We start from the raw sequence: 25,511 nt of genomic DNA on the forward strand, positions 1-25,511 counted from the left end.
TATAGGGTTTATCCTTGAGTGAACGGTGTCCCTCATCGATCACTGAGATTGTGGAACTGAATGAGTGAACGTGAAGGGAATGTGTCTATCAAGAGCCACAGAAACACTAGATATGAACAGCTTGTGGCTCGACAAATTGCTCTAATGCTTTACCCCCGCCTGCAAATATGAGTTTTATGATTGAACCGGGAGACACTACACGAAATCGGTCTTCTGATTTTATTTGACAGCGAAAATTCTACTTTTATCTCCCCCAAAACTTTTCTGAAGGCTTATTAGAGCAGAACTTTCATCAGTTTTTAAAGTGACTGATCAACATGCATGAACAAACAGCAATTGATTGGAATAAAGCTGCGAAGACTGAGAGTTCTTTAAAGATGCCATCATAATAAAACAAAGGATAACAGGTCCATTATCTCATGACTGAGAGCATTAGTCTTTTATCACCATTATAGCAAATGCACTTCTTGTTTCAGCTGATACAAAACATTAAGCTTGACTGAGTTAGCAGTGCTTGCTGGTGTAATATGATAATATAGAAGAAGACTGACAGGCTGAAGTTCTGTATGCAGTGTGCTTACCGGCTGCTTCTGAGGAGGGTTTTTAATTAAGTCTCTTATGTTAAACTAGCTATCTCTCCATCCATCTATCCACCCTCCATCTATCCACCCTCTATCTATCTATCCATCCATCCATCCATCCATCCATCCATCCATCCATCCATCTATCTATCTATCTATCTATCTATCTATCTATCTATCTATCTATCTATCTATCTATCTATCTATCTATCTATCTATCTATCTATCTATCTATCTATCATCCTTGTTTCATCCATCAATCCATCCATCCATTCACCCTCCCACCCTTTCATTCATTCATTCATTCATTTATTCATTCATTCGTTCATTCATTCATTCATTCATTCATTCGTTCGTTCATCATCTTTTCATCCATTTTTCCATCCATCCATCCATCTAACCATCCATCCTCCTATCCATCCAACCATCCAACCAACCATCCATCAATCCATCCACCCTCTCGTTCATTATTCATTCATTCATCCTCTTTCTATCCATTCATCCATCCTCCATCCAGCCATCCATCCATCCATCATTCCATCTTCCATTCACCCACCCATTTATCAATCTATCCATCCATCCATCCATCAATCTATCCTCCTATCCATCCATCCATCTATTAATTCATTCATTCATTCGTCCCCCTTTCCTTCTATCCATCCATTTATCCACCCCTTCACCATCCTCCTTCCATCTGCCCATCAATCCATTCACCATCCTCCTTCCATCAATCAATCCATCCATCCACCCTCCCTCCCACCCTCTCAGCCATTCATTTATTCATTCGTCCTCCTTATATCCATTCATCCATCCTCCATCCATCCATCCATCACTCCGTATACCCACCCACCCATCTATCCATCCAGTTATCCATCTTTTCACATGCTCCTTCCATCCATCCATCCAACCTACCATTCCACCCTCTGATTCATTCATTCATTCATCATCCTATCTATTAATCTATCGATTCATTCATCCATTATTCTTCTATCTATCATCTATCTATCGATTCATCCATCCATCCATTCACCCCTTCATTCATTCATCATCCTTCTTTCCATCCATCTATCCACTCATCCATCCAATGATCCATCGATCCATTCATCCATCATCTTTCTATCCATCCATCCATCCTCCATCATTCCGTCTATCCATCCATCCATCCCTTCATTCATTCATTATTTTTATTCATTCATCCATCCACAGTTTTAAAAGCAATAACTATTAAAATAAACACTTTAAAACAATGTTTAGATGGATGTCATGTTCAGCTGAACTTTGGGGGCATTTTGATCCACTTAGGTAGAATATACATATTTAGCATAACATGACTTACATAACTTTAAATGTAATTTCAAATGACAGTTAAGGTTAAAGTTACATGGCACTATTTAAAGTTACAAAGTGCACTTAACAGGGAATATAGAGGTAATCCTTAGAAAGTAGGTGCCTTAAAGGGGATAGTTCATCTCCCAACCCCACTCATCATGAATAAATATTCTCTACTGTTCTTCAAGAGAAATAAAAGTCTCAAATGGCCTAAGGGTGCTTAAATAAAGCACATTTTCCAGTTTGGCTGAACTATCACTTTATGAGTGTACTTCAGATTTCCAATATCGGAGGTTGTGTAAACATGTCAGCTGGGAGAAAGGCAGAAATAAACACCTCCGTTTAATATTTCTATCTGAGGACATCCAGTCTTCTCTGTCAATCTTACAGAGATCCACTGATATATTAAAGTTTGCCCAGGTTCTGAATTGTCCTCTGAAACATGTCCTTATTTTCCCAGAACACATAAGAGAACAGTTCAATCATTGCGTATGTCAATACACAATTTATGTCCAACTCTAAGAGCTGGGATGGCTCAGGTGTACTAAAGTGAATGTGACGCTCTCAACTAATATAAAAAAACAGAAATAAATTATTTTTCTCACAATACTGAATTAATATTTTTATACAGTTTCTTCACTTTAAAATGCAAAACGTGTGACCATTGAAAAAAAGTAAATAAGAATGATAATAAACTACTAATCCATTTTAAATTTAAAATTCAAATAAAATTTCTAATTTACTACAATAGCAAGTTTGAAAAGGTACCAAGCACGACAAAATGGTACCAAAAGTGAAGCTAAATGCACAGCTGAACGCAGTTGGTTTACAGAGAAACGTCACTAGTGCATACACAAGCCAGGAAAATGAAAACCATGGAACCACCATTTTTAAATACACAGCCGAGACATTACATTGCAATACTATATACAGTTGAAGCTAGAATTATTAGCCCCCCTGTTTAATTTTCCCCCAATTTCAGATTTTTTCAACAATTTGTAAACATAATAGTTTTAATAACTCTATTATCTTTATTAACTGATTTATTTTATCTTTGCCATGATGACAGTAAATTATATTTGACTAGATATTTTTTCAAGACACTTCTATACAGCTTAAAGTGACATTTAAAGGCTTAACTAGGTTAATTAGGTTAACTAAGCAGGTTAGGCAAGTTATTGTATAACAATGGTTTGTTCTGTATCTGAAAAAAAATGCTTACAGGGGTTTATAATTGTGACTTTAAAATGGTTTAAAAAAATAATAACTGCTTTCATTCTAGCTGAAATAAAACAAAAAAGACTTTCTCCAGAAGAAAAAATATTATCAGACATACCGTGAAAATTGCCTTGCTCCGTTAAACATCATTTGAGAAATATTTTAAAAAAAGAAAAAAAAAAAGAAAAATCAAAGGGTGGCTAATAAATCTGACTTCAACTGTACAAATAATAACAAGCCATGGTCGACCCGAGCTCAAACAAAACCTGTCTTCGTCTTGATGAACAGCCACAAAGCCAAGATGAACAACATTTGCTGTGTCCTGTTATTGTTTTATGAGGCCGTCTAAAAGAACGAGCGGTTTCTCCAGAGAGCTTGCGTGTGTGTCTATATTTGAGATAACGAACTTCTTAAACTGATGATAATAACGTGCGTGTGATTATTGAAGTGCTTCTGACATCCGATCCTTTCAGAGACAAACAAACATGAGAGTGAAGCGCGAACAAACAAAGGAGAAGCCGGAAAAAACAAAGGAGCAAATTATTCTTTTAGCATACTAAAACATGAACAAACAGACATGTTTAACTATTATCATCGTCTTTTGGACTATTGTGGAATCGGAATGCCGGAATTACTTTCTAACAGAGATTCCATGAGCTGGTGAAGATTGAAGACACTGATGAGAGGGGTTTGCACTGACTAACGGTGGGCTGATTTTATATTGCGTGTTGTTTTTGAACCCAAATAAGGACTTAATGTATGCTGTGTGTAGTTTTTCTGTAATTGGTATCATATCCGAGACTGTAAGGGTCTGTATGTGTTCATATACAGTTGAAGTCAGAATTAGTAGCCCCCATGTTTATTTTTTATTTCCGTTTAATGAAGATAAGATTTTTTTCAACACATTTCTAAACATAATAGTTTCAATAACTCTAATAACTGATTTATTTTATCTTTGTCATGATGACAGTAAATAATACTTTACAAGATATTTTTCAAGACACTTCTATACAGCTTAAAGTGATATTTAAAGGCTTAACTTGGTTAATTAGGTTAACTAGGCAGGTTAGGCTAATTAGGCAAGTTATTGTATAATGATGGTTTGTTCTGTTGACAGTCGAAAAAAAAATTTGCTTAAAGGGGCTAATAATTTTGACCTTAAAATGGTTCATAAAAAATTAAAAACAGCTTTTATTCTAGCCGAAATAAAACAAATAAGACTTTCTCCAGAAGAAAAAATATTATCAGACATACTGTGAAAATTTCCTGGCTTTGTTAAACATCATTTAGGAAATATTTAAAAAGAAAAAAAAAATTCAAAGGGAGGCTAATAATTCTGACTTCAACTATGTTGCATTTAATTATTTATTTTATATAATTGCAGACATTACAGTGACTTTTTCACATTGATCTGCATTTATAATTAAATTATGTTCATAGAAAGGTTAGTAATGAACATTTATACACAAGTATTTATGTGTATGAACCATCTGTTTTGTGAGAAGTGCTTCTCATGTGATATGTGAAGGACTCGTACAGTTTAACTTTGACATTTCCTCGAGCGAGATTGGTGTTGACTGAAACTTTTCTAGGTGACTGACCCATACCAACCCGTACCATACTATACTGTACCACTCTATAATGGGCTAGTGGGAAATGGGCTATAAGGCTAGTGTTTTTTCCTGCTTTGATGTACAATCTAATATTATAGCAGGCTGATAAAAACTGTGGATAATATGGTCTGAAAACTGTTTTCCCTGTACCTGTCAGTTCTCCTTATTTCCCAGAGTACTCTACAGCATATCAGATTTTGGTTGAACCTAATGTAAAGAGCAAACCTACGCCCTTGCAATAGTACCTTGTATTTAAAAGGATGTTTCAGTAGTTTTACTTAAAATTAACAATTACTCTCTAATAAGGTGGTATTTCATTCATAGCAGAGGTAAAGAAAATCAATCGACTCATTCTCAGATATTTAATTTTCATTGTCTTTCACCTAAGGCTAACAGATCTGCTGTTGACAGAAAGTCTCATGTGGAGTGGCTCTCGTGTGAATGTACTAGAAAGATAAAGCTGTCAGGAGTGACTGGATTATACGGCAGCTGGAGGAGCGGCTCTCTTCTCAAAAATACTACAATTAGTGCAGAGTCACCTGGGTCACTTTACCCTCTTTCTCTTCATGTCGGTCATGGTGTCTGGAGCATCATAATAAAGTGTAAGCTGAACCCAGAAGTGGCTCTCACATTAGGAGGGATGGAGTCAGATAATAGCCACAATTGAAAGCCTCCGTAGAGCAGCGGGGTTGACGACAGTTAGCGGTGATAAGATGACAAACTCTAACAGTAATGACAAAAAGTAAATCAGCATCGACTGACATGATTCGTCCTGCATAAGATGACACTAGCAAAATGAGTATCTTATTTGGAAAGAACACTGTAAAAATGAATCTATTTTAACAACTTAAACTTTAACAATTTAATTCACTGTTTATACACTGGGTTTGTCTGGTGGATTTGATACTGACTTTATTGTATTTGAACGAATCTAACAAAGTCAGCTCAAATTTTCAGGTATAAAATAAAAAGTGTGTATCTGACGGAAGTGATTTATGAAATTATGGATTTTAAGAAGTAAAACCTTTAAAAGCTAATGGGAAAAAAAGAATAATAAGGATCGATGGATGAATAACATGACAAACAAACTAATAAATGGATAGATGGATGGATAAATGGATGGATAAAAACATAAAAAGAAAGACACACAAACAAATAGACAAAATAAACTATTCTTAGGAATAATACATTTAATTTTAACTTTAAAAATAAACTTTATATGTAAATATTACTTTAAAGAACATTTAAAATAATTATGTTTAATAATCTTTTGTCGTGGATTTAAGTACACTTATTTTGACGTATTAACTCAAGCTGCGTCCCAAATGGCACACTATACACTATGCACTATATACTTATGCACTTATACACTCAACAGCATAGTATATGAATGGAGTGTCGTCCCAAATGGACCACTAAGGCTGCGCCTGAAACCGCATACTTACTTCTATACAGTCCGCTAAAATCAGTATGCGAGCGAATTTATAATTCATAGAATTCGAAAATTAGTATGCGAGAAGTACCCGGATGACTTACTATTTCCGGCGAGATTCTGAAGTGCGCATCCCATGCATGCTGCGCTATCCCATGATGCCCCGCGAGCGAATTTATGAATGGGAGTAATGCGACGCAACTGATGCAGGTAGGTCACATGACCATGACAAAATGGCGGATGTAGTACGTCCGAATTCCATTCATACTTTTCACATTCATCCTGTACAGAACGTACTTTTCTAATGGCCGAGTGGTACGTTTAATTTTAAATGCAGTACCTACTGAGTAGTAGGCGGTTTCGGACGCAGACTAACATTTTTTACTGAGCAGAAATTCAAACCATTTCAATGATGACGTTTGACGGTTGCCAAATTAGTTAAATAAATGACAAATAAATGGCCAATAACAGCACTCGTACTGCCTCTTCACCCTTAACCCTAGTGTATTACTCTGCCCACATACAGCAACAAGCAGAGGACACTTTACAGTTTGACAAACATTGCAGCTGTTGGACAACATAATGTACTTTTAAGGCTTTTTAGTCAAGAATGTAGTTGTTTAGATTGCAACTACGCAGTTTATTTATAAGTATAGTGACTATTTTAAATATTTATATTTTCTGAGAGACAGTGTGTTGGTGGCCATTAGCTTGTCATACTGAGCAGACCAAAGACAGTTGAGGTTGTCAAATCAAATCAAATCAAATCACTTTTATTGTCACATCATCAGCAGCACGTGTGCTGTGATGAGTGAAAAGCTTAGATGGCTCTCCACAAGATGGCGACAGGACCGCATAAGCCCTTAGAAGATTAAAACAGCTGATCAAATCATTATTAAACAGGTAAGTGACTTTCTAAGTCGATCTCTCTCTTTTGAATGTTGTGGTGCTGTATTTATACCATATAATTGTAGTGTATTGTGTGTGAGATGTGACTCGCATATCAGAAATGTGTGTTGTGTTGGCAGAAAGAAAGAAGAGATGCCCGCATGTGTTTAGCGTTTTTCTTAATTGCAAACACAACAGCAGTCTGGTAGTGATTGCACTGCTTTTTTGAGGGTTAATTATTGTGATATCCTGATTGCAACAGAGAAATACTGTAGACTGTAATCGACTATAATACTGTAAGGAGATATCTCTGTAGGCTGATGGCATTTCATGTCACGTTCAGCGTTATCTTAAAATGTCAGCAAAATCACCTGTTTTGTCATCACTTTAGACATTACGCTAGAGAATCATTCAAACATTAGCTCTAAAGTGACGTTGGTAAATTAGTAATAGCTTCTGCTGTTCTGATGTCAGCTGCAGATGTGAATGCATGGCGGAAGAAAGCAGTTCCTAATACAAAAGGGTTTTTAGACTCTTGTTTGATTTACTTTTTTATATACATGATTGTGCCGTCGAACTGTTGTACAAATGCAATATCACACTCAACATGGCTGCATATCAGCACTGGTGGCACATTACGACATTACATTCTTTAAAAAATATTTCCCAATTGTTGCTTAACGGAGAGAAGATTTTTAAACATAATAATAACAACAATTAATAATATTAACAATTAATAATAACACATTTATTTTGTCTTTGCCACCGTCTCAGTGCACAATATTTTTCTACTTATTTTGCAAGATACTAATTTTGATCTTAAAGCAGAATAGGCTTGGTTAATTAGGCAAGTCAGCGTAATTAGGCAATTTATTGGACAACAGTGTACTCTAGACAATCAGAAAAAAAATCTTAAGGGGACTAATAATGTTGACCTTAAAATTGCATAAAAATGTCAAAGCTGCTTTTATTTCAACCAAATAAAAAGAAAACTTTCCACAGAAGGAAAAAAATGCTATATGAAATACTGTAAAAATTCATTTGATTTGTCAAACATCACTTAGAAAATATTTTAAAAAGAATACAAATTTCACAGGAGGGCTAGTAATTTTAACATCTCTCTCTCTCTGTATATATATATATATATATATATATATATATATATATATATATATATATATATATATATATATATATATATATATATATATATATATATATATATATATATATATATATATATATATATACACACATATATATATATACATATATATAAATATATAAATATATATTAGTGGAAATAAATCCACTAATGAGAAAGAAGCCTATGTACAGTAGTATAATATGCTTACTATTAAAATCCGACAAATCAACTAAACGCAACAACAATAGTTCAATAGTTAACAATAATTCAGAACCTGATGCATGCGAAGAAACAGCCTAATTTTATCTTTTTTTTTTAGGTTTAATCTTTCTGGGCTAAATAAGTGTCAGTTTTCAGCTGATTAGTATTCTTTAACCGATCGGTTTAATCCAATAAGCAGAGCTGCTAATTAAGCAGACAGAAGGGTTAGATTAAAAACAGACCGTTGAGCAGCCATACAGCGCTAATTATTAAGACTATAAGCCTCAGACTGAGAACTAGCTAGTCAAACACACGAGGACACAAAAAGATAATGCTTTTGCTTTATTCCACAGGGTTTCCACTCTATGCAAAATGTCAAATTCCCTCACTTTTTTCTGATCTTCACTGACTAAAAAGCTGGATTTTTATGATCTATTCACCTTATTTTTCCACAGAGCGGTACAACCATTGTAACTTAAATGTATCAAGAGTTCACTTTCATTCATTATTAGCAAAAGAAAACAACTTATGCTGCTTGATGATGTTTTAAAAGGGACCTATTATGCAAACATCACCTTTATAAGGGATTTAAACAGTTTTGTGGCAACAGTCTGTGAATATAGCCAGCCTCTAATAGTAAAAAAAAAAGATTACCTAAATGTTTTTATAATCACACTTCATAAAAACAGTCTGCAGAAACACTTTGATTGGCATTCTCCCTTTATCATGTCATCACAAGGGGAAAGCCCTGCCCATTAGTGACAATCTCTTCCTTATTAGCACAGACAGCCCTGACTGAGAAGCAGCCATCTACCATTTCATTTCGGAGATTTCAAGCTGCAACCTCAAGCATAAGATAATGTCAACGACGAAGAGGCTTTATAAATGTCGAGTTTTAGAATACACAAATTGACACCATATAGTCTCTATAGACAACCATCTTCTGAGACACTTCTTTTGACATTTTCAATTTTTCAGAGATAGAGTTAGTCCCATTTTGAATATGCTGTTTGCAGCTCCGCCCCTTTTGAATATCATTTGAATTTAAAGCGACAAAACGACACACTCAGGATCAAAGCCTAAAAGGGGCAGGGGGCGACTTATTTTACATCTTGTAAAAAAGGGAAATGATAGGTCCCCTTTAATATATTTGTATATTTGACCGATGGTACAGAAAAAAAATTGAATAGCCACAATAAGCAACATGTGACAATTAAAAATTATTCATGTTTTTCCATGACTTGGACAAAAATATAAAATTTCTCACTTTTAAAGTCTGGAATAGAAACGTAAAAACGTCATGATATTCCAGAAATTCCTGTGGAAACCCTTATTGCACTCTTTTTTCACGACAATGATTTACAATAATGGTGAGAAACAAACATCCCGCAATCACCAAATGTTTAGTTATGTCAAACAAATTATCTACTTATAATGTATAGTTAAATAAACAAATGTATGTTCAGTTGAAAACTAATTCATTAGCTCTCCTAATATTTCCAAAGCGCCGTTTAACAGAAAGAATATTTTAACACATTTTTAAACAATACTAATTTCTATTATCTCAGTTATTTAGCTTTTGCCATGACGACAGAGCATAAAATTTTACTAGTTATTTTACAAGATGCTAGTATTCTGCTTAAAGTGCGATTTAAAGACTTGAAAACTGGGTTAATCAGGTTAACTAGGCAAGATCAGTTAATTAGGCAAGTCATTGGACAACATTGGTTTGTTCTGAATCCAATCCAAAAAACAAATCAAATAATGAGGACAATAGTATTGACCGTAGCATTTTTGAAATGTGAAAAATAAGTAAATCGAAATAAATGTATAATACGCATGTTTTTTTTTATCATTATTCTTATTCTTATAATTATTCTTATTCTTATTCTTACAGAGAATATACAGGAATCAGAGAGTCAAATTCAATACCTTTTAATTCAATAGACTCTTTCCATACATTTTAAGATATTAATAATGTAAGATTACTATTTTAAGATAAATATTAATGTACGAAACTAATCTAAAACTAAAACATTATTCATATACTGAATAAAAATCTAATAAATCTAGCTAATTCAGCAGGTTGGTACATATAGAACTGAGGAAATAATGGTGTTGCCTTGGTTACTGCAGTAAACAAAGCAGCATGATGTCAAATTTAGTAGGATTTCATCCATTTTATAAACTACACAGCAGTCTGGTATTCGCTAATTTAATTCAGGCAAACTTTAGCATACAACCATACATTGCATAATCAAAAATGATTTAAAATTTAATACCTTGTAAAATGGCATCTTAGACTTTTTAATACTTTTTCTCTACATTGACTTATCAACTTTTATTACTTTTTAAGACCCCGCGGACACCCTGTATTATTATTATTATTATTATTGTTATTATTATTATTATTATTATTCCATCCAAATGAAAAGGAAAAATACTTTCTCCAGATGACAGTAATAATGACAGTAGTAATGTTAATAATAACAGCAAATACTGTGCAAATCTGATCTGTTATATGATCTGATCTGTTATATGATCTGTTATATGATTATAACATTAGGGCTAATAACATTGTCTTCAACAGTATATATTTGGTGTAATATTTTTGCTCTGTATATTTGTGTATGTGTATGTATACACAATAAACATATATTATGGGAATATAATATTTTATTTTTGGACATGATTAATGATGAATAATGTTTTGACAGCACTAATGAGTAATTATTAAAGTAAACGTACCGTTATTGCTGTTGTCGTCGACCAGTATGATCTCTTTGAGCAGGTGGCTGGGTGTTCTGTTCATGACCGAATGGATGGAGCGTAGAATGACTGACAGTGCCTCGTTCACAAAGATGAAGACTATACTGACCTGCGGCAGGTTGGACGGGTAAGACATGTTTTTGCACCTGCAGGAACAGAAGAAACAAAAAGAAATATGCAAATGTGAATGTCTGCACACTATGATACAATAACCATTTTGTAATCATACTAATTTTGTTTTGAAAGTAGCATTCTTTCATTAAAGGTGTGGTATGCAAGTTTGACACCCAGTGGTTGAACTAGGTATTGCATTCCTGGATCAAAACAAATGCAAGTGCAGGTTGCTACTGTAGATTGAGGACCAACAGGAGCGAGTCTGCTTCTCGAACCTAAATGCGAATTTAAATCATGTTATATAAAAGCAATGGCACGCGATAAAAGAATATTTTATATATTAAAAGGAGTTTTTGTTCTAACCAACACCTCAAATTGATTTATCACAAAGGGCTTCTATTTCTTGCAGCTGAACAACAGGATAAACTGACAATGATCCCTCAGGTACACCTCAAGTGCTTATTTTCAGTGTTAAATGCTAATAATGTGAGTTTGAAGGCCATTTGCACTTCGCATTCACGGTTTTTGAACTGGATTTTGAGCATGTAATGATACAAATAATGTGATGAAAATTTATTTTTTATGTTTTGGACTGTCGGAATTTCATTGCATTGATGTAGACATGAATGATGATAATTGATATGTTATTTTCCTGTGAAATAATGTTTTTAAAGATAAGATAAATATTTCTTGTGTGGTTAATTATAGTATATTGAAATGAAAATGAGATCCGTCTGACTAATGACGTAATGTGATTTACTGTGGTATAAAAGGGTGGAGTGAGAGGATTGTGTCACACACTGAGGAAGGCATTGTGCCAAAACGTCTGTGTTTTGTATCACCGAAGAATGTAAAATAAAAACTATACAAAGTAATTATTTAATGAGTGTGAATCATGACCTTCTGAATAACATGACATGTATTGCCATACTACTGAAAGCAGCAGCAGATAGGTCACCTTTAGATCATAAAATAAAATAAACAGTTTGAAACTGAACTTTAGAACTGTGACTCAAAACCAACACATCTCAGTGATTCAGCATGTGCATTTAATAATGTTAAAGAGGTTTAATATGTATTAATTTGATTATAAACCTTACCATTTAGTAAGTCAGTGCAGTGAGTGCACTATTCTGTGCTTCTGAATGGATGTATTTAATATTCTGTCGTGATTTGTCTGGTGCAAACTGCTGGTCCAATCTGCTTGTCACTTCAAATATCAGCTTGTACTATGTTGTTAGGACACGTGGTTACAATGTAACCTGCTTACCTAATGTTTACATTTGTAATATGTATATTATTTGCTAATTAACCAATAACCTCATGTAGAACTCTGAATCTGCGTCTCATTTCGGAGTCTGCTACTGTCCACCGGAGGACGCATTTTGGTCACGGACGCATGCTTTCAGAGCCTTCATGATTGAATGATTGAAATACACTGTTACATTTGATTGAAATACATGAAATACAATGATTGAAATACACTCCAACATGGCAGTCCTGGGTGCTGAAATATAATTGGCTGAAGCGGCATTGGCCAGGTTAAAAGAACCATAACAAAGACAGCGATCAAGCACATATACGGCACGACATTTTCAAAGCAGAATATCTGACTTCAGCGTTGTTTTTCAGATAAACAAGAATGTTTACTTAGCATGTTTCTTAAATATCTTCAAACATATTATGGTATTTTTATGCTTTAGAAGAGTCAAAAACTTAATATACAGCACCTTTAATTGTCACTTCTGCCTAATTGGATCAACGATTTTTTTTTTTTTACATCACCTCATACCTCATACCATTAAATCTTCTGACCAATCAAATGCTCTCTAGTATCTGACATGTCACGCCTCCTTCAAGACGCTTCTCATTTGCTTTTCATTTGATGCGCTTGAGCTCAACCACTCTAACTGGCAGAGCTGTGATAAAACTGGCATTTTTTTTAAGGGAGGAGCTACAATATGTCCTGCCCTGTCTTGATGTTTAGAATAAAAAATTAACATTTCAAAGCACTTTACGGGGCTTTTGTAGTAGTACTTTGTAGTACTAAAATTTTGATGACTGAACTAACTTTTACAATTGAGAAACAAATACTAAAGTTATATGATCAATAATTTTAACAACAAACTTGTTTGATAATTTTATGTTAAATATACGTTTACCAGTAACCAGGGATGGGCATACAAAAGTCCGGTCTTGACGATGATCTCCTTAATTACTGTAAAAATCATATAATGCAGATAATCAGTTTGAATATAGTACTATATCTCTTTACTGTGTTTCCATCCATTGTGTGGTCAGTAGAATTGCCATCTCTTTTTAATCTTCTATTTTAGGTTATATTGAGGGCGATTCACAATGTGAAAAGGTTACTTAAATTCTTTGCTCACATAATTTTTTAAAAAATAAATCTATTTTTTTCCAATTGAAATCTTCAATACTGAATGTAAAAACATATTTTTTTGCTCAAATCTCCAGTTTTAGAAATTTCCATAAATCAGGTTTTTTTTTTTGTTGTACACAATTGTACACTGTAAAACCCAAAACGTTAAGGTGACTCAAACCATTTGAGGAAACTGATTGCAACAAACAATTTAAGTTCAAAAACTAATCTTAATAAGTACTATGACCTTAATCCATTTGAGTAAACAAAGCAATATGAACACAGTAAAATTCAATAAATGAAGAAAACTCAAACCAACTTAGTATTGTAAAACCCAATAAGCTAAGGCAACTCAAACCGTTTGAGGCTACCGATTGCTACAAACCATTTGAGTTAAAAACCAATCTACATTAGTACTGTGAACTTACTCCATTTAAGTTGAAGTAATTAGGTATTTAATTAGCCCATTACCTTCAACACTGAGTTCAAATCTTTTTTCAACTGAGTAGAAATACCTTTCAGTCAATTTTAAGTTAACTACACTCATTCATTTGATAAAGTTGACTATTGGGTTTTACAGTGTATCAATTTTTGATCTTGTTTAGACTGGAGCATTATTAAATATTTGTGTCTCATATTTGTGTGTCTTTAAACAGACATCTTTCCTCTTCATTAACTTTACAGTGCACCTGCAGATCAACCACTGGCATTTTGCAGTCACTGAAGTATTGTAGGTATCGCCACTGTGGAACTTATTTTTATGTTGTTTTTCCTATTTTCTTGGCATCACATCAGCAATCCATCCAAAACTACTATTATTTGTGCAATTTACTCATTTTGCCAATATATTTCTGTTCTTCTTTAACTGGAAGAGTCTCAGTTTACCCCCTAGCGGACACTAGTCAAACTTCCTCTGCATTTCTACATGCAGCACTGAGACTGAGAATGATTATTAGGTCGCCACAGCGGAATGAACCCCCAACTTATCCAGCATATGTTTTACACAGTGGATTCCCTTCTAGCTGCAACCCGCATTTTTATGATGTCATGTGCATTGAAGCGTAATTTTTTTTTCATTGTTAGACAATCTCAACTGAAAAACAAAGAGAGGGCGGGACATAAAGTAGCTCCTCCCCTTGTAAAAAAACAGCCAATGGCATTCTGTTTTATCACAGCTCTGCCAGTTGAGCTCAAGCACATGCAAATGAGAAGCTTCTTGAAGGGGGCGGGGCATGTCAGATACTAGAGTGCATTCCAATGGTTAGAAGTTTTGATGAGAAACTGGGGTAGTATAAGTTGAAGTAAAAAAAAACTTTGATCCATTTAGAAGTGACAAACTACAAGCTTTACATGTTTATATCAGTTTTATATCTTCTAAACACAAATTTTTATCATTGTTTTGTACCACACTAGCTTATAAATATCTTTGAAGAGTAACAAACTGATACTAATGTCTAAAAAACATTATTTTAATTTCACTAGACCTTTAACTGTATCAGTTTTTAGTAACAAACCTGCAAACATTCATACTAAAAAAAAGAAAAAAACTCATACAATATTCAGTTTGACTTCCTGCTGTTACAATCAGCATTTTCTGAAGTTTAGTCGACCTCTTTGCTGGCCATGAGTTTAAAAATGATGTCATGTTTATGAGGCAATTTTTCAGTTTTTTTTTGTGCAAATAATGAAAAAGGTAATTCAAAAAACAAGAGTATTTTGGTAAATATGGGTGTCTTCAACAATGACAGGTAATTGGTTGATGTTCTTGGCAGACTGGAGTTTATAACAAGTGGGTTTTCAGGGTTTTCAGACGCAGGTAGTCAATAGCAATTTGTCTCCACGAAGAGAAAAGAACAGATGTGATCAGATGTGAAGGAGTTCTTTATGTTGCTGCCAGCAAGACACATCCAGTAATTACAGGCTATGGAGTAATTATGTTTTTCCACACACACCTCTTTCAAAGCCTGTCAAAATAGAGTCGTTAGTGTAAACCTTATGTTCCCATGCTTACAAACCATAACAGAATAGGGGATAAAATGGGAGAAAAATGTAGTTCACTTAATTTTTTTATTATTACATTTTAAATTGCACTGTGTATATATATATAAACAATGGAACGAACAATGGAACAAGCAATGGAGCAAATGAAGGAATAAACAATAGAATGAATGATGGTACAACCAATGGAACGAGCAATAAAAAGGAATAAAGGAATGAGCAATAGAACAAAGGATGGAGCAATAATAATAATAATAATAATAATAATAATAACAGTTAATAATAATAATTATGGCGACGCAGTGGCGCAGTAACTGTCGCCTCACAGCAAGAAGGTTGCTGGTTCGAGCTTTGGCTGGGTCAGTTGGCGTTTCTGTGTGGAGTTTGTATGTTCTCCCTGCATTCTCGTGGGTTTCCCCCACAGTCCAAAGACATGCAGTACAGGTGATATGGGTAGGCTAAATTGTCCGTAGTGTATGAGTGTGAATGAGTGTGTATGGATGTTTCTCAGTGATGGGTTGCAGCTGGAAGGGCATCCGCTGCATAAGACATATGCTGGATAAGTTGGCGGTTCATTCCGCTGTGGTGACCCCGGATTAATAAAGGGACTAAGCCGAAAAGAAAATGAATGAATAAATGAATGAATGAATGAATAATGACAGTAATTATAATAATAATAATAAAAATATTAATAATAATATTAATAATAATAATAATAATAATAATAATAATAATAATAATAATAATAATAATAAAAACATTTTTTTTCAGTTTGTAATACTGAATATTAGCAATTCATTCTGTTGTGGCACGTCTTGATAAAAATAATGGAATAAAATAAAAATAAAAATCACTCAAAAGTAAATGAATGATTCTTTTTACACACAGTATGGCTATGGAAGTACTGTTGGATACATCATAGATATCATGTTACATCAATTTGATGACCAATATATATTATATATGACATAAAAAAAAATTCTATATATATGATGTGTAGAAAACATAATAAAGAGAGCAATTGCTTATTTTTAAGCACACACTGCCTTCTCTGAGAAAACCCCACCACTATCTATCAAAATACCATTATATTAACATCATATTTCAGGGAGAGATGAACACAGGACATCTGCGGACTGCAAACACTGATTTGTGCTCTGGTTTACACAGGCAGTGAGTAAAATCGAAACCCCTTTAAGGCAAGTAATTTCACTTGCTGGCCATCTTTGAAACACCTCTTGCGCAGTATGCTTAGGCATTATGTTTGAATGGGGAAACATAAAATTATCCAAAATGCTGTATATTAGGAAGAAGCAATAGAATTAAACCACACCTGTCTCTTTAGTTTAATTTCTAAATGTTCACTTAAAATCGGCATAAACACATGTCTGGTCCATGCCCCTCTCCCAGAGAATCATCAGTCTATAGTGATGGAACAAACAATGGAACAAACAAAGGAACGAATGCTAAAAATGAATGATGGAACAAACAATGTAACAAACGAAGGAACAAGCAATAAAAACAAACAATGGAACGAATGATGGAACGAATGAAGGAACGAACAAAGGAATGAATAAAGGAACGAACGAAGGCATGAATGACGATTCGAGCTAAGGAAGGAAGGATGGAACGAACAAAGGAACGACTGAAGGAACAAACGAAGGAACAATTGAAGGAATAAACAATGGAAAAAAAACAAAGGAATGAATGAATGATGGAACGAAAGTAACAATTGATGGAATAAATGATGGAACTAATGATGGAAGTAACGATGGAACAAATGAAGAAATGAACAATGGAAAAAAAACTAAGGAATGAACGAATGATGGAACGAAAGTAACAATTGATGGAATAAATGATGGAACTAATGATGGAAGTAACGATGGAACAAATTAAGAAATGAACAATGGAAAAAACTAAGGAATAAACGAATGATGGAACGAATAAAGGAATGAAAGAAGTAACAATTGATGGAACAAGCGATGGAACAAGCGATGGAACGAAGAATGGTACGAACAATGGATCTAATGATTGAACTACGATGGAACGAACAAAGGAATGAATGAAGGAACGAACGATGGAACGAACAAAGGAATGAAGGAAGGAACAGACAATAAAAATGAACAATTGAACGAATGATGGAACGAACAATGGACCTAACGGTTGAACGAACGATGGAACCAATGACGGAACGAACGACAGAACAAATCACGGAATGGATGATGTAACAAACAATGGAACGAACAAAGGAATGAACATTAGAATGAACGATGGAACGAATGAAGGAATGAAGGAATAAAGGAACGATAAAAACAAATGAAATAAACATTAGAATGAACGATGGAACGAACAATGGAATGAACAAAGGAATGAATGATAAAAATTAACGTTGGAACGAGTGATGAAACAAACAAAAGAATGAATGATAAAAACAAATGATGGAACAAACAATGGAACGACATTAGAATGATCGATGGAATGAACGATGGAACAAACAAAGAAATGAACAAAGGAACAAACGAAGGAATGAACAAAGGAATGAATGATGGAACGAATGAAGGCACGAACGATAGAACGAATGATGGAACGAACAAAGGAACAAACGATGGAACGAATAAAGGAAAAAAACGAAGGAACGAACGAATGGTTTCCGGTTAAGAGGTTAGCATTTTGCACTAATGCAGAAAACGGTGGAAATTGTCAACACTGTTAGTGGTTTATTAAGTTGAAGAAGAGGTTAGGTAACAAGAATCGAATGTTTTCTACAGGTGATTTGTCAAGCCCACTCATGTCTTGTGTATTCTATAGTCTTTGTTAAAATCTCTCACCCGTCCGGCCTGTAGTCTGGGATGGCTCTGTCCATGGAGAGGCGGTCGCTGAGGTACCCGTTATAGCCATAATACTGAAACATCTTGAGGGCCACTCGACGGCTCTCAGGCCCCAGGTCTTGGCCCCAGTGGTTGAACAAGGATGAGTCAGCAAAAGATCGATCCACTTGATTGTCATCTCCTTTCAGCGGCGACTCTGTGAGGGTCAAACAGAGAGAGACACGGTTAACATTCCCCTGATAATGAAAGCTGTCAGAGAAAAGTCTACAAAAGGATAATAATGCTGTGAGTGTTTGCACACACAGACCAACAGCAACTGTGCTTAATAATGTGGCCAATATAAATGCCTCAGTTGGTAGAGATGAGCAATATTTATTTCTAAGATAGATGCTGTTTTAATGATGTGTGTGGTGACATTATGGAGTCTGTCACTCAGTTTTGAATAGACTAACAAAAACATGTGTTGAGGCTAAAAACAATGCAAAACAGGATTCAGTCTACATTTTGTGAAACCATAAAAACGTACGTAAACCTATGTTAGACTGCAGTTTCTAAGTGCGCTAGGAATGGAATGCTAATGATATTTTTATTGTTTCTTTGCACAACAACAACAAAAAATACCAAAAAAAAAATACATTATGGTCCCAATATTTTTTATTTCTCCAGGTTTTCTGGTGTCAACTTGCTAGGTAGCTCACTTTGGATGGTTTTGTACTTGTGATGTAGAACATAATGTAAAATCAATGTAAAACGATGGTTAAAGTGCAATTTTCTCTTATATGAAAACACTTGGTGACTTGCATAAAAACATCGCTATGTAGATATTCTACCTGTAAATGTATAATTATCTGCACATCAAAATAACGTGAGACATTTCTATACAATATACTTGTTTCTGCTTCGTGCAATAGCATGACTGTAATGTCAGGGCTAAGCTGGTAAAATGGGGTCACTTGATACATTTTTTTTCAGTCAATAAAACATTGTTATTTTATTGGCTTATGTTTGGGAAAAATCTGTGTAATTTAAGTTATTAAGTAAAAATAAAAGTCTTACAAAACGAATAAATGATTTAATAAAATAAAAAAACAATTATTACAATTTTTGGTTTTTGTTTTCGGCCAAGTGTATCCAAAATTTTCGGTTTCAGCCCAGAATTTTAATTCCTTGCATCCCTACTAGTATGAACGCTATGCTATATTATCCCATACATCCCATATATATTATTGATGAATTAAGGAATATTTTCATGCAATTCTTTGCACAACACCAAATAAATACCACAAAACAACTACAGAGAGCTTGCGTCCAAGTCAATGTAAAAAAGTAATGTAAAATCAAGGTAAAAGTATGTTTTGAAAAAAAATATTGGTTGGGTTTATGGCGAGGTTTAGGTCAGTGGTTCACTGGGTGACATATAAATCTAACATTCTTTAGTATGGGCTCTATTTTAATGATCTAGGCGCAAAGTGTAAAGCGCGCATGGTGCAAAAGCATTAAAGGTGTGTGTGAATCCACTTTTGCCATTTTAAGGATGGAAAAATACGTTTTTCACCCTGGCGCATGGTCTAAGAGGGTTGTGCTTATTCTCTTAATGAGTTCTGGGTGTGTTTTGAGTATAACATGCATTAAAACAAATAAGAGACTCAACTCCTATTCCCTTTGAGATTCAGTTGTGTCACGCTGTGGCACATTTGCTATTTACATGGCTGACTATGTAAGTGGAAAAACTGAATGTTTAACTAGCGAGAAATCAGTTAACCAGACCATCTGCGCGAGGATAAAGAATGAGCCTCCTTCATTCAGCCTCTTTACTTTCTCTTTACTTTACTCCTTTACTTTTGTGGATAAGGAAACAGCCTTGTTCGCACTCCACTGAAGACATACATTAGCCTATATATTTAATTTTGTTTGTTAAGCGCAAAGATTTGTTTCAAAGCTTTTTCTAAATTCAGTTCTAATTTCCATCAAATGAATACATGAACAATAATAATGAAGGGTGGTCAAAAAACAGAGTTATATCCAAACACACGTCCTATTCTTATGCCCAATAAAGTGATGCATATGTGTCCAAAACCTGACAGGTGGACAAATCTAGACTTGTTTTTATTAAAACAAATATAAATATGCATAAAAAAGTAATACTGATAATAATAAAAACATTATACAAAAGCAAATTGTCATGAATAAAATAAAAAATAGGTAATGGTTTTTATATTTATGTAGAAAAAACAGTTTTGTAACATTTTAATCCTTTATTTTTTTTTCACATGTAAAGATACTTGTGTGTTCCAAAGTCCATCCTGTGTGTAGTAAGCTCTCTGTGCTGGACTTTAGAGCAGCTTTTACTTAGTCATTGGTGTGGTCTATTTCCGTTTGTCAAAATTGCTACGCACCAACAATGTGCTTTAACACACCTCCTTTTAGACCAGCACACTCATAAGTCAACAAAGGGGCGCAAAAAGATTTGCTATTTAAACAATGTCGCACAAAACATGAAAATTGTGGGTTGCACTGGTCTGAAAATTGCAACAAATCGCGCTAAACACGTCTTGTGCCTTATTGTGCAGGGTGTATGATAGGGCCCAATATTTTCCTTTGTGTTTAACAGAAGAAACTCAAACAGATTTGAAACAAGTAGAGGATGAGTAAATGATGACAGAATAATAATTTTTGTGTGTGAACGATCCCTTTAAATTGGTAGGATACTTTGTGCTGTGCTGAAAACAAATGCAAACTTGTAGTCCCAAATAAATATATTGCTAGAAATACTTAAAGCTCTATTTTAAATAAAATATATATTTAAAATAAAATGAATAAAATGTGGGCGACGCAGTGGCGCAGCAGGTAGTGCTGTCGCCTCACAGCAAGAAGGTCGCTGGTTCGAGCCTTGGCTGGGTCAGTTGGCGTTTCATAGTGTATGACAGTGTATGAGTGTAAATGAGTCGGATAAGTTGGCGGTTCATTCTGCTGGATTAATAAAAGGGACTAAGCCGAAAAGAAAATGAATAAATAAAATGTATTTTTTTAACATGATCGACTTATCTAGTTGGCGATGTTAACAAAGTGTCCAATCCAGAGATGTAACCTAGAGAAAAGAACACAAGACAAAAAGAAAAAGCAATGCCTGAACTCAAGAGTGTGCTGCTTTGTGATTTGAAAATCTAAAATGGATAAAATGATCTACAGTACAAGGCAATAAAAACAAAAAGCTCAGGAGGACATTACACTGAGGTAAAAAAACAAAAACAATATTCCATGGAGACAATGTCCTTATATAACCCTCCCATTGTGTGTCACGCTCAGTTTATTTGCGTTTCAATATCGCTTTGATTGTCATTTGTGTTTGACTGTTGCTTGTGACCTTTCCACATCCAGCTGAATTAACCACGCACTGACACGCAGCAAATTGTAGCTTCAAAATATAAATAGCTAGTGTATTAAAACAATTAACTGCACATTAAATACATTAAAAGGCATTTATAAGGAGCATTATGGCTTTAGTTAATCAGGTGTTCAGGGAACAGTGTGCTAATAAGAAGCTTCCAGTGCAAGACAGTAGCAGAGCAATACTACAGACTACTCTTGTAAAATAAAAAGATGACACAGATAACTAACCAAAAGAGCAATTGAAAGCCATGCATTTTATAGCATATACATTCAACCATTTTTTTTTGTTTTTTTATAAATGTTACCAGGAATAAGCTGTACCAATCATAGAAATTTTAATTCAACAAAGGGTACTTAATAAATCTATGCATATCAATGGATTTGCTCTTTTAGATTTGGACTTTCAGCATGGAAAATTAAACCACACTGAACTGAACTAAACTGAACTTCAACTCTGGACTGACGCAGTTTCAATTTCAATTTACTAGAACTTCTATATTAAGCCGCTTTGACACAATCTACATTGTAAAAGTGCTATAGAAATTAAGATGAATTGAATTAAATTGAATAATAATAATTAAAAAAAAAATCATTATTAGAGTCATTATTAACAAAAATTACAATAAGAAAAAAATGAGTGCTTTAAAAATTCATTTGTTGTTCTTCTATGGTAAAACTTTATTTAGGAACCTTTATTTTTTGAAGTGTGAAAATCCTATCAAATTATATTATTCTATATTTGACATTCATTGAGTTGTGTATATGTACTGACTGACTGATTGTTTGCAAAAAAAAAAAAAAAAAACTAGCATGAATTACTGTATGTTGGGTTAGATCAGTGGCTCCCAAGCATTTTTTCCTCAGGAGACTCCAAGGTTAGCATTCAAATACTTAAACAATCACTCACTCAATAAAATAAAATAAAATAAAATAAAATAAAATAAAATAAAATAAAATAAAATAAAATAAAATAAAATAAAATAAAATAAAATAAAATAAAATAAAATAAAATAAAATAAAATAAAATAAAATAAAATAAAATAAAATAAAATAAAATAAAATAAAATAAAATAAAATAAAATAAAATAAAATAAAATAAAATAAAATAAAATAAAATAAAATAATAAATTAAAATAAAATAAAATAAAATATTAATAAAAAATACATTGTTATTATTATTATTATTATTTAGAATGAACACAGTATAATAATTTTTATTTAATATTTCCATTCTTCATAAAAGCTCAGGATAACTTTAGATTTTTTGGTCTAAACCAAAACTGCAGTCAGTCTGAATGAAAATGCAAATCCACTTTCTGTCAGTAGGTGGTGTTTATAAAATATCAGAAATGCTGCTGGAAAAAAAATTTGCATAATGCTAGTAGTATTTTTTAATAGCTGTAAATAAATACACTTACTAAAATTGTAATATTAACAATCAAAATTGGTATATATTTAATTCCTACTTGTAAACCTCATAAACCTTTGGTAACATATATAGGTTAGGAACCACTGACATGTTTTTTTTTTATTGTTGATAAACTATTTACACGATTTTTTTCTTTTAAACACATGAAATGGAAACACTTGGAAATGGAATGGAAATTATAGATCAAAAATGACAAATTTTCCATTAGTTTAGTGTACATCTTTCAGTGCAGTTGCTATTTCTCATTAAATTCTGCCCACATCCAGTTTATAGCCCTATACACTGTACAGTATGTGAACAACCGTCTCATGTGCTTCTCTGTGTATTTCTCCCAGGAATTCTAAGAGAAGCCTCTAAAAAACAAAGCCGATACTCCCTTAATTCTCTTGAGAACTGAAACAGCAAGCTTTAGTGCAAAAATATATTATTTTCTCTTGGTAATCTTCACCCAAATAAAGCAATTGTCATATTCAGTCAACATGCAGACCTCAAATCTCAAATAATAGTCACAAAACAGCCAGACTCCTCCTTAAAAGCATCCCTAATAAAAGCTGCGGTGCTTGATGTCTACAACATTTCAGGTTATGGAAATAGATTTCGTGAAGTTATACAGAATGTGAAAGTGGCATCATTGTGAGCCACAGCACTGCAGCCTGGACCTGTGTGAAAACATGACCACAAATTCCCCAGACTGAAAAGTGATACTGAGAGGGTCAGTCCAGGTCACTGACAAATTCAAATACGACTCTATTGAATACAGACCACCAAGAGGGTGAACACACACCTGGGAAAAAAAAAAACAGTTCTGAATGCACACTGAATGTATTTTACACTAGGGAAGAGTTATATCTTATCATTTATTATATACTGCTAAAAACTCTTATCACAATAAGAATTAAAGGGATAGTTTACTCAAAAATCATTCCTCACAACCCAGGATCATTCTGAATACGTACCCCTATATACATTTCTGGAGAGCGCCAAATACATCCCAGGAGCTACGTTTTTTTTTTTGCTATTTTTGTTTTCGCAAATCCGCCAGAGGCCGCTGTGCATGCTTTTTGAGATCTCAAATTTCTCTCGTGATGTGCCATTCGCTCCTTCTATTCTTGTGTAAATCACCAGAGTGTAATTCACTGTTGACTGACTGACTGACTGACTGACTGATTGACCAATTAATCCCCCACCCACACCCTTCCATAAACCCAAGCAATAGTGTTTTAAAAAGCATCGACTGGCCAGCACCAACCCACTTCCCTAAACCCAACCTATAGTATATTCAGAAGCAATCCAGAAAAAGAAAAGTCCTCGCTGCAGCCAGATTTTTACCACATTTTCAGATTTTACCACATTCTCACCATAATATTTACTTGTTTGTTTAGTTTTTTTGTTTTTGTTTTACCTGCTTTCTGAAATCTTACTTCGCTGGAATCGAACCCCGTCGTCACGGTCAACTTCGCTCTGCATCTCAAATCCACTGACAGGTAATTGCAGAAAAGCCGTCCACACGGAGGTAAGCGGTCAGTTGGAAAGAACACAAAGGAATGGCGTCATCCTGCCCCATATCATTTTAAAAAAAAATGAAATGCAGCCATTCGTACCTCTGGCTATATAGTTCGCGATCTCCAGAAATGTATATAGGGCTGCGTTTTCAGAATAATCCTATGTTGATTACTCGCCCTCCACTTGTTCCAAACCTGGGTTGCTTTCCGAAAAACCATCATTAGCTAACTAAGGTCACAAGTTCTGTCTTAACTATGTAACGAATATGGCCGATCAGACACATAAATATTCTGCTTTTATTCAACAAATACACCGGCAACTTCTGCCCAGGAAAAGACTGGATGGTCAGTTGTAATCTGATTCCAAGGTATTTACAACACAAAGGAATGTGGTTAGAACTGGACACACACAAAACTTCTATAAGCCCCTTTGCTTAAGACTGATGCTCTTAATGAAAACTTTTATTCTGTTAATGTGTAATCAGGTGTTTTGCAACATTTCTCTTGCTCATGTATTAATATTATGGTTTTATTACTTTTGCAATCAATGTTTAACTCTACCACAGCTAAACAACATCATAGATAGTTCATGTTTGATGTCCCTGCAAAGCTAATTTGGTATACTGAACAATGGTTTACTTTTCATCTTTATATGTGTGCAACATATTAACATTTTAAAAAATGTGACT

At 34.0% G+C, this 25,511-nt stretch overlaps 1 protein-coding gene across 1 annotated transcript in view; it reads right to left on the reverse strand.

Moving 5' to 3' along the window:
• Positions 1 to 25,511, reverse strand: part of galnt18b (UDP-N-acetyl-alpha-D-galactosamine:polypeptide N-acetylgalactosaminyltransferase 18b) — a 273,853-nt gene that overhangs the window by 149,092 nt on the left and 99,250 nt on the right. Inside the window, exons 2-3 of the mRNA XM_056462355.1 lie at positions 18,502 to 18,697; positions 11,158 to 11,324 (exon numbers count right to left, since the gene is read on the reverse strand). Of these exons, the coding sequence (XP_056318330.1) occupies positions 11,158 to 11,324; positions 18,502 to 18,697 (363 nt within the window). The remainder of the gene's footprint in view (positions 1 to 11,157; positions 11,325 to 18,501; positions 18,698 to 25,511) is intronic.

Source organism: Danio aesculapii, chromosome 7, assembly GCF_903798145.1.
Source record: "Danio aesculapii chromosome 7, fDanAes4.1, whole genome shotgun sequence".
In the NCBI taxonomy this organism is placed as follows: Eukaryota; Metazoa; Chordata; class Actinopteri; order Cypriniformes; family Danionidae; genus Danio; species Danio aesculapii.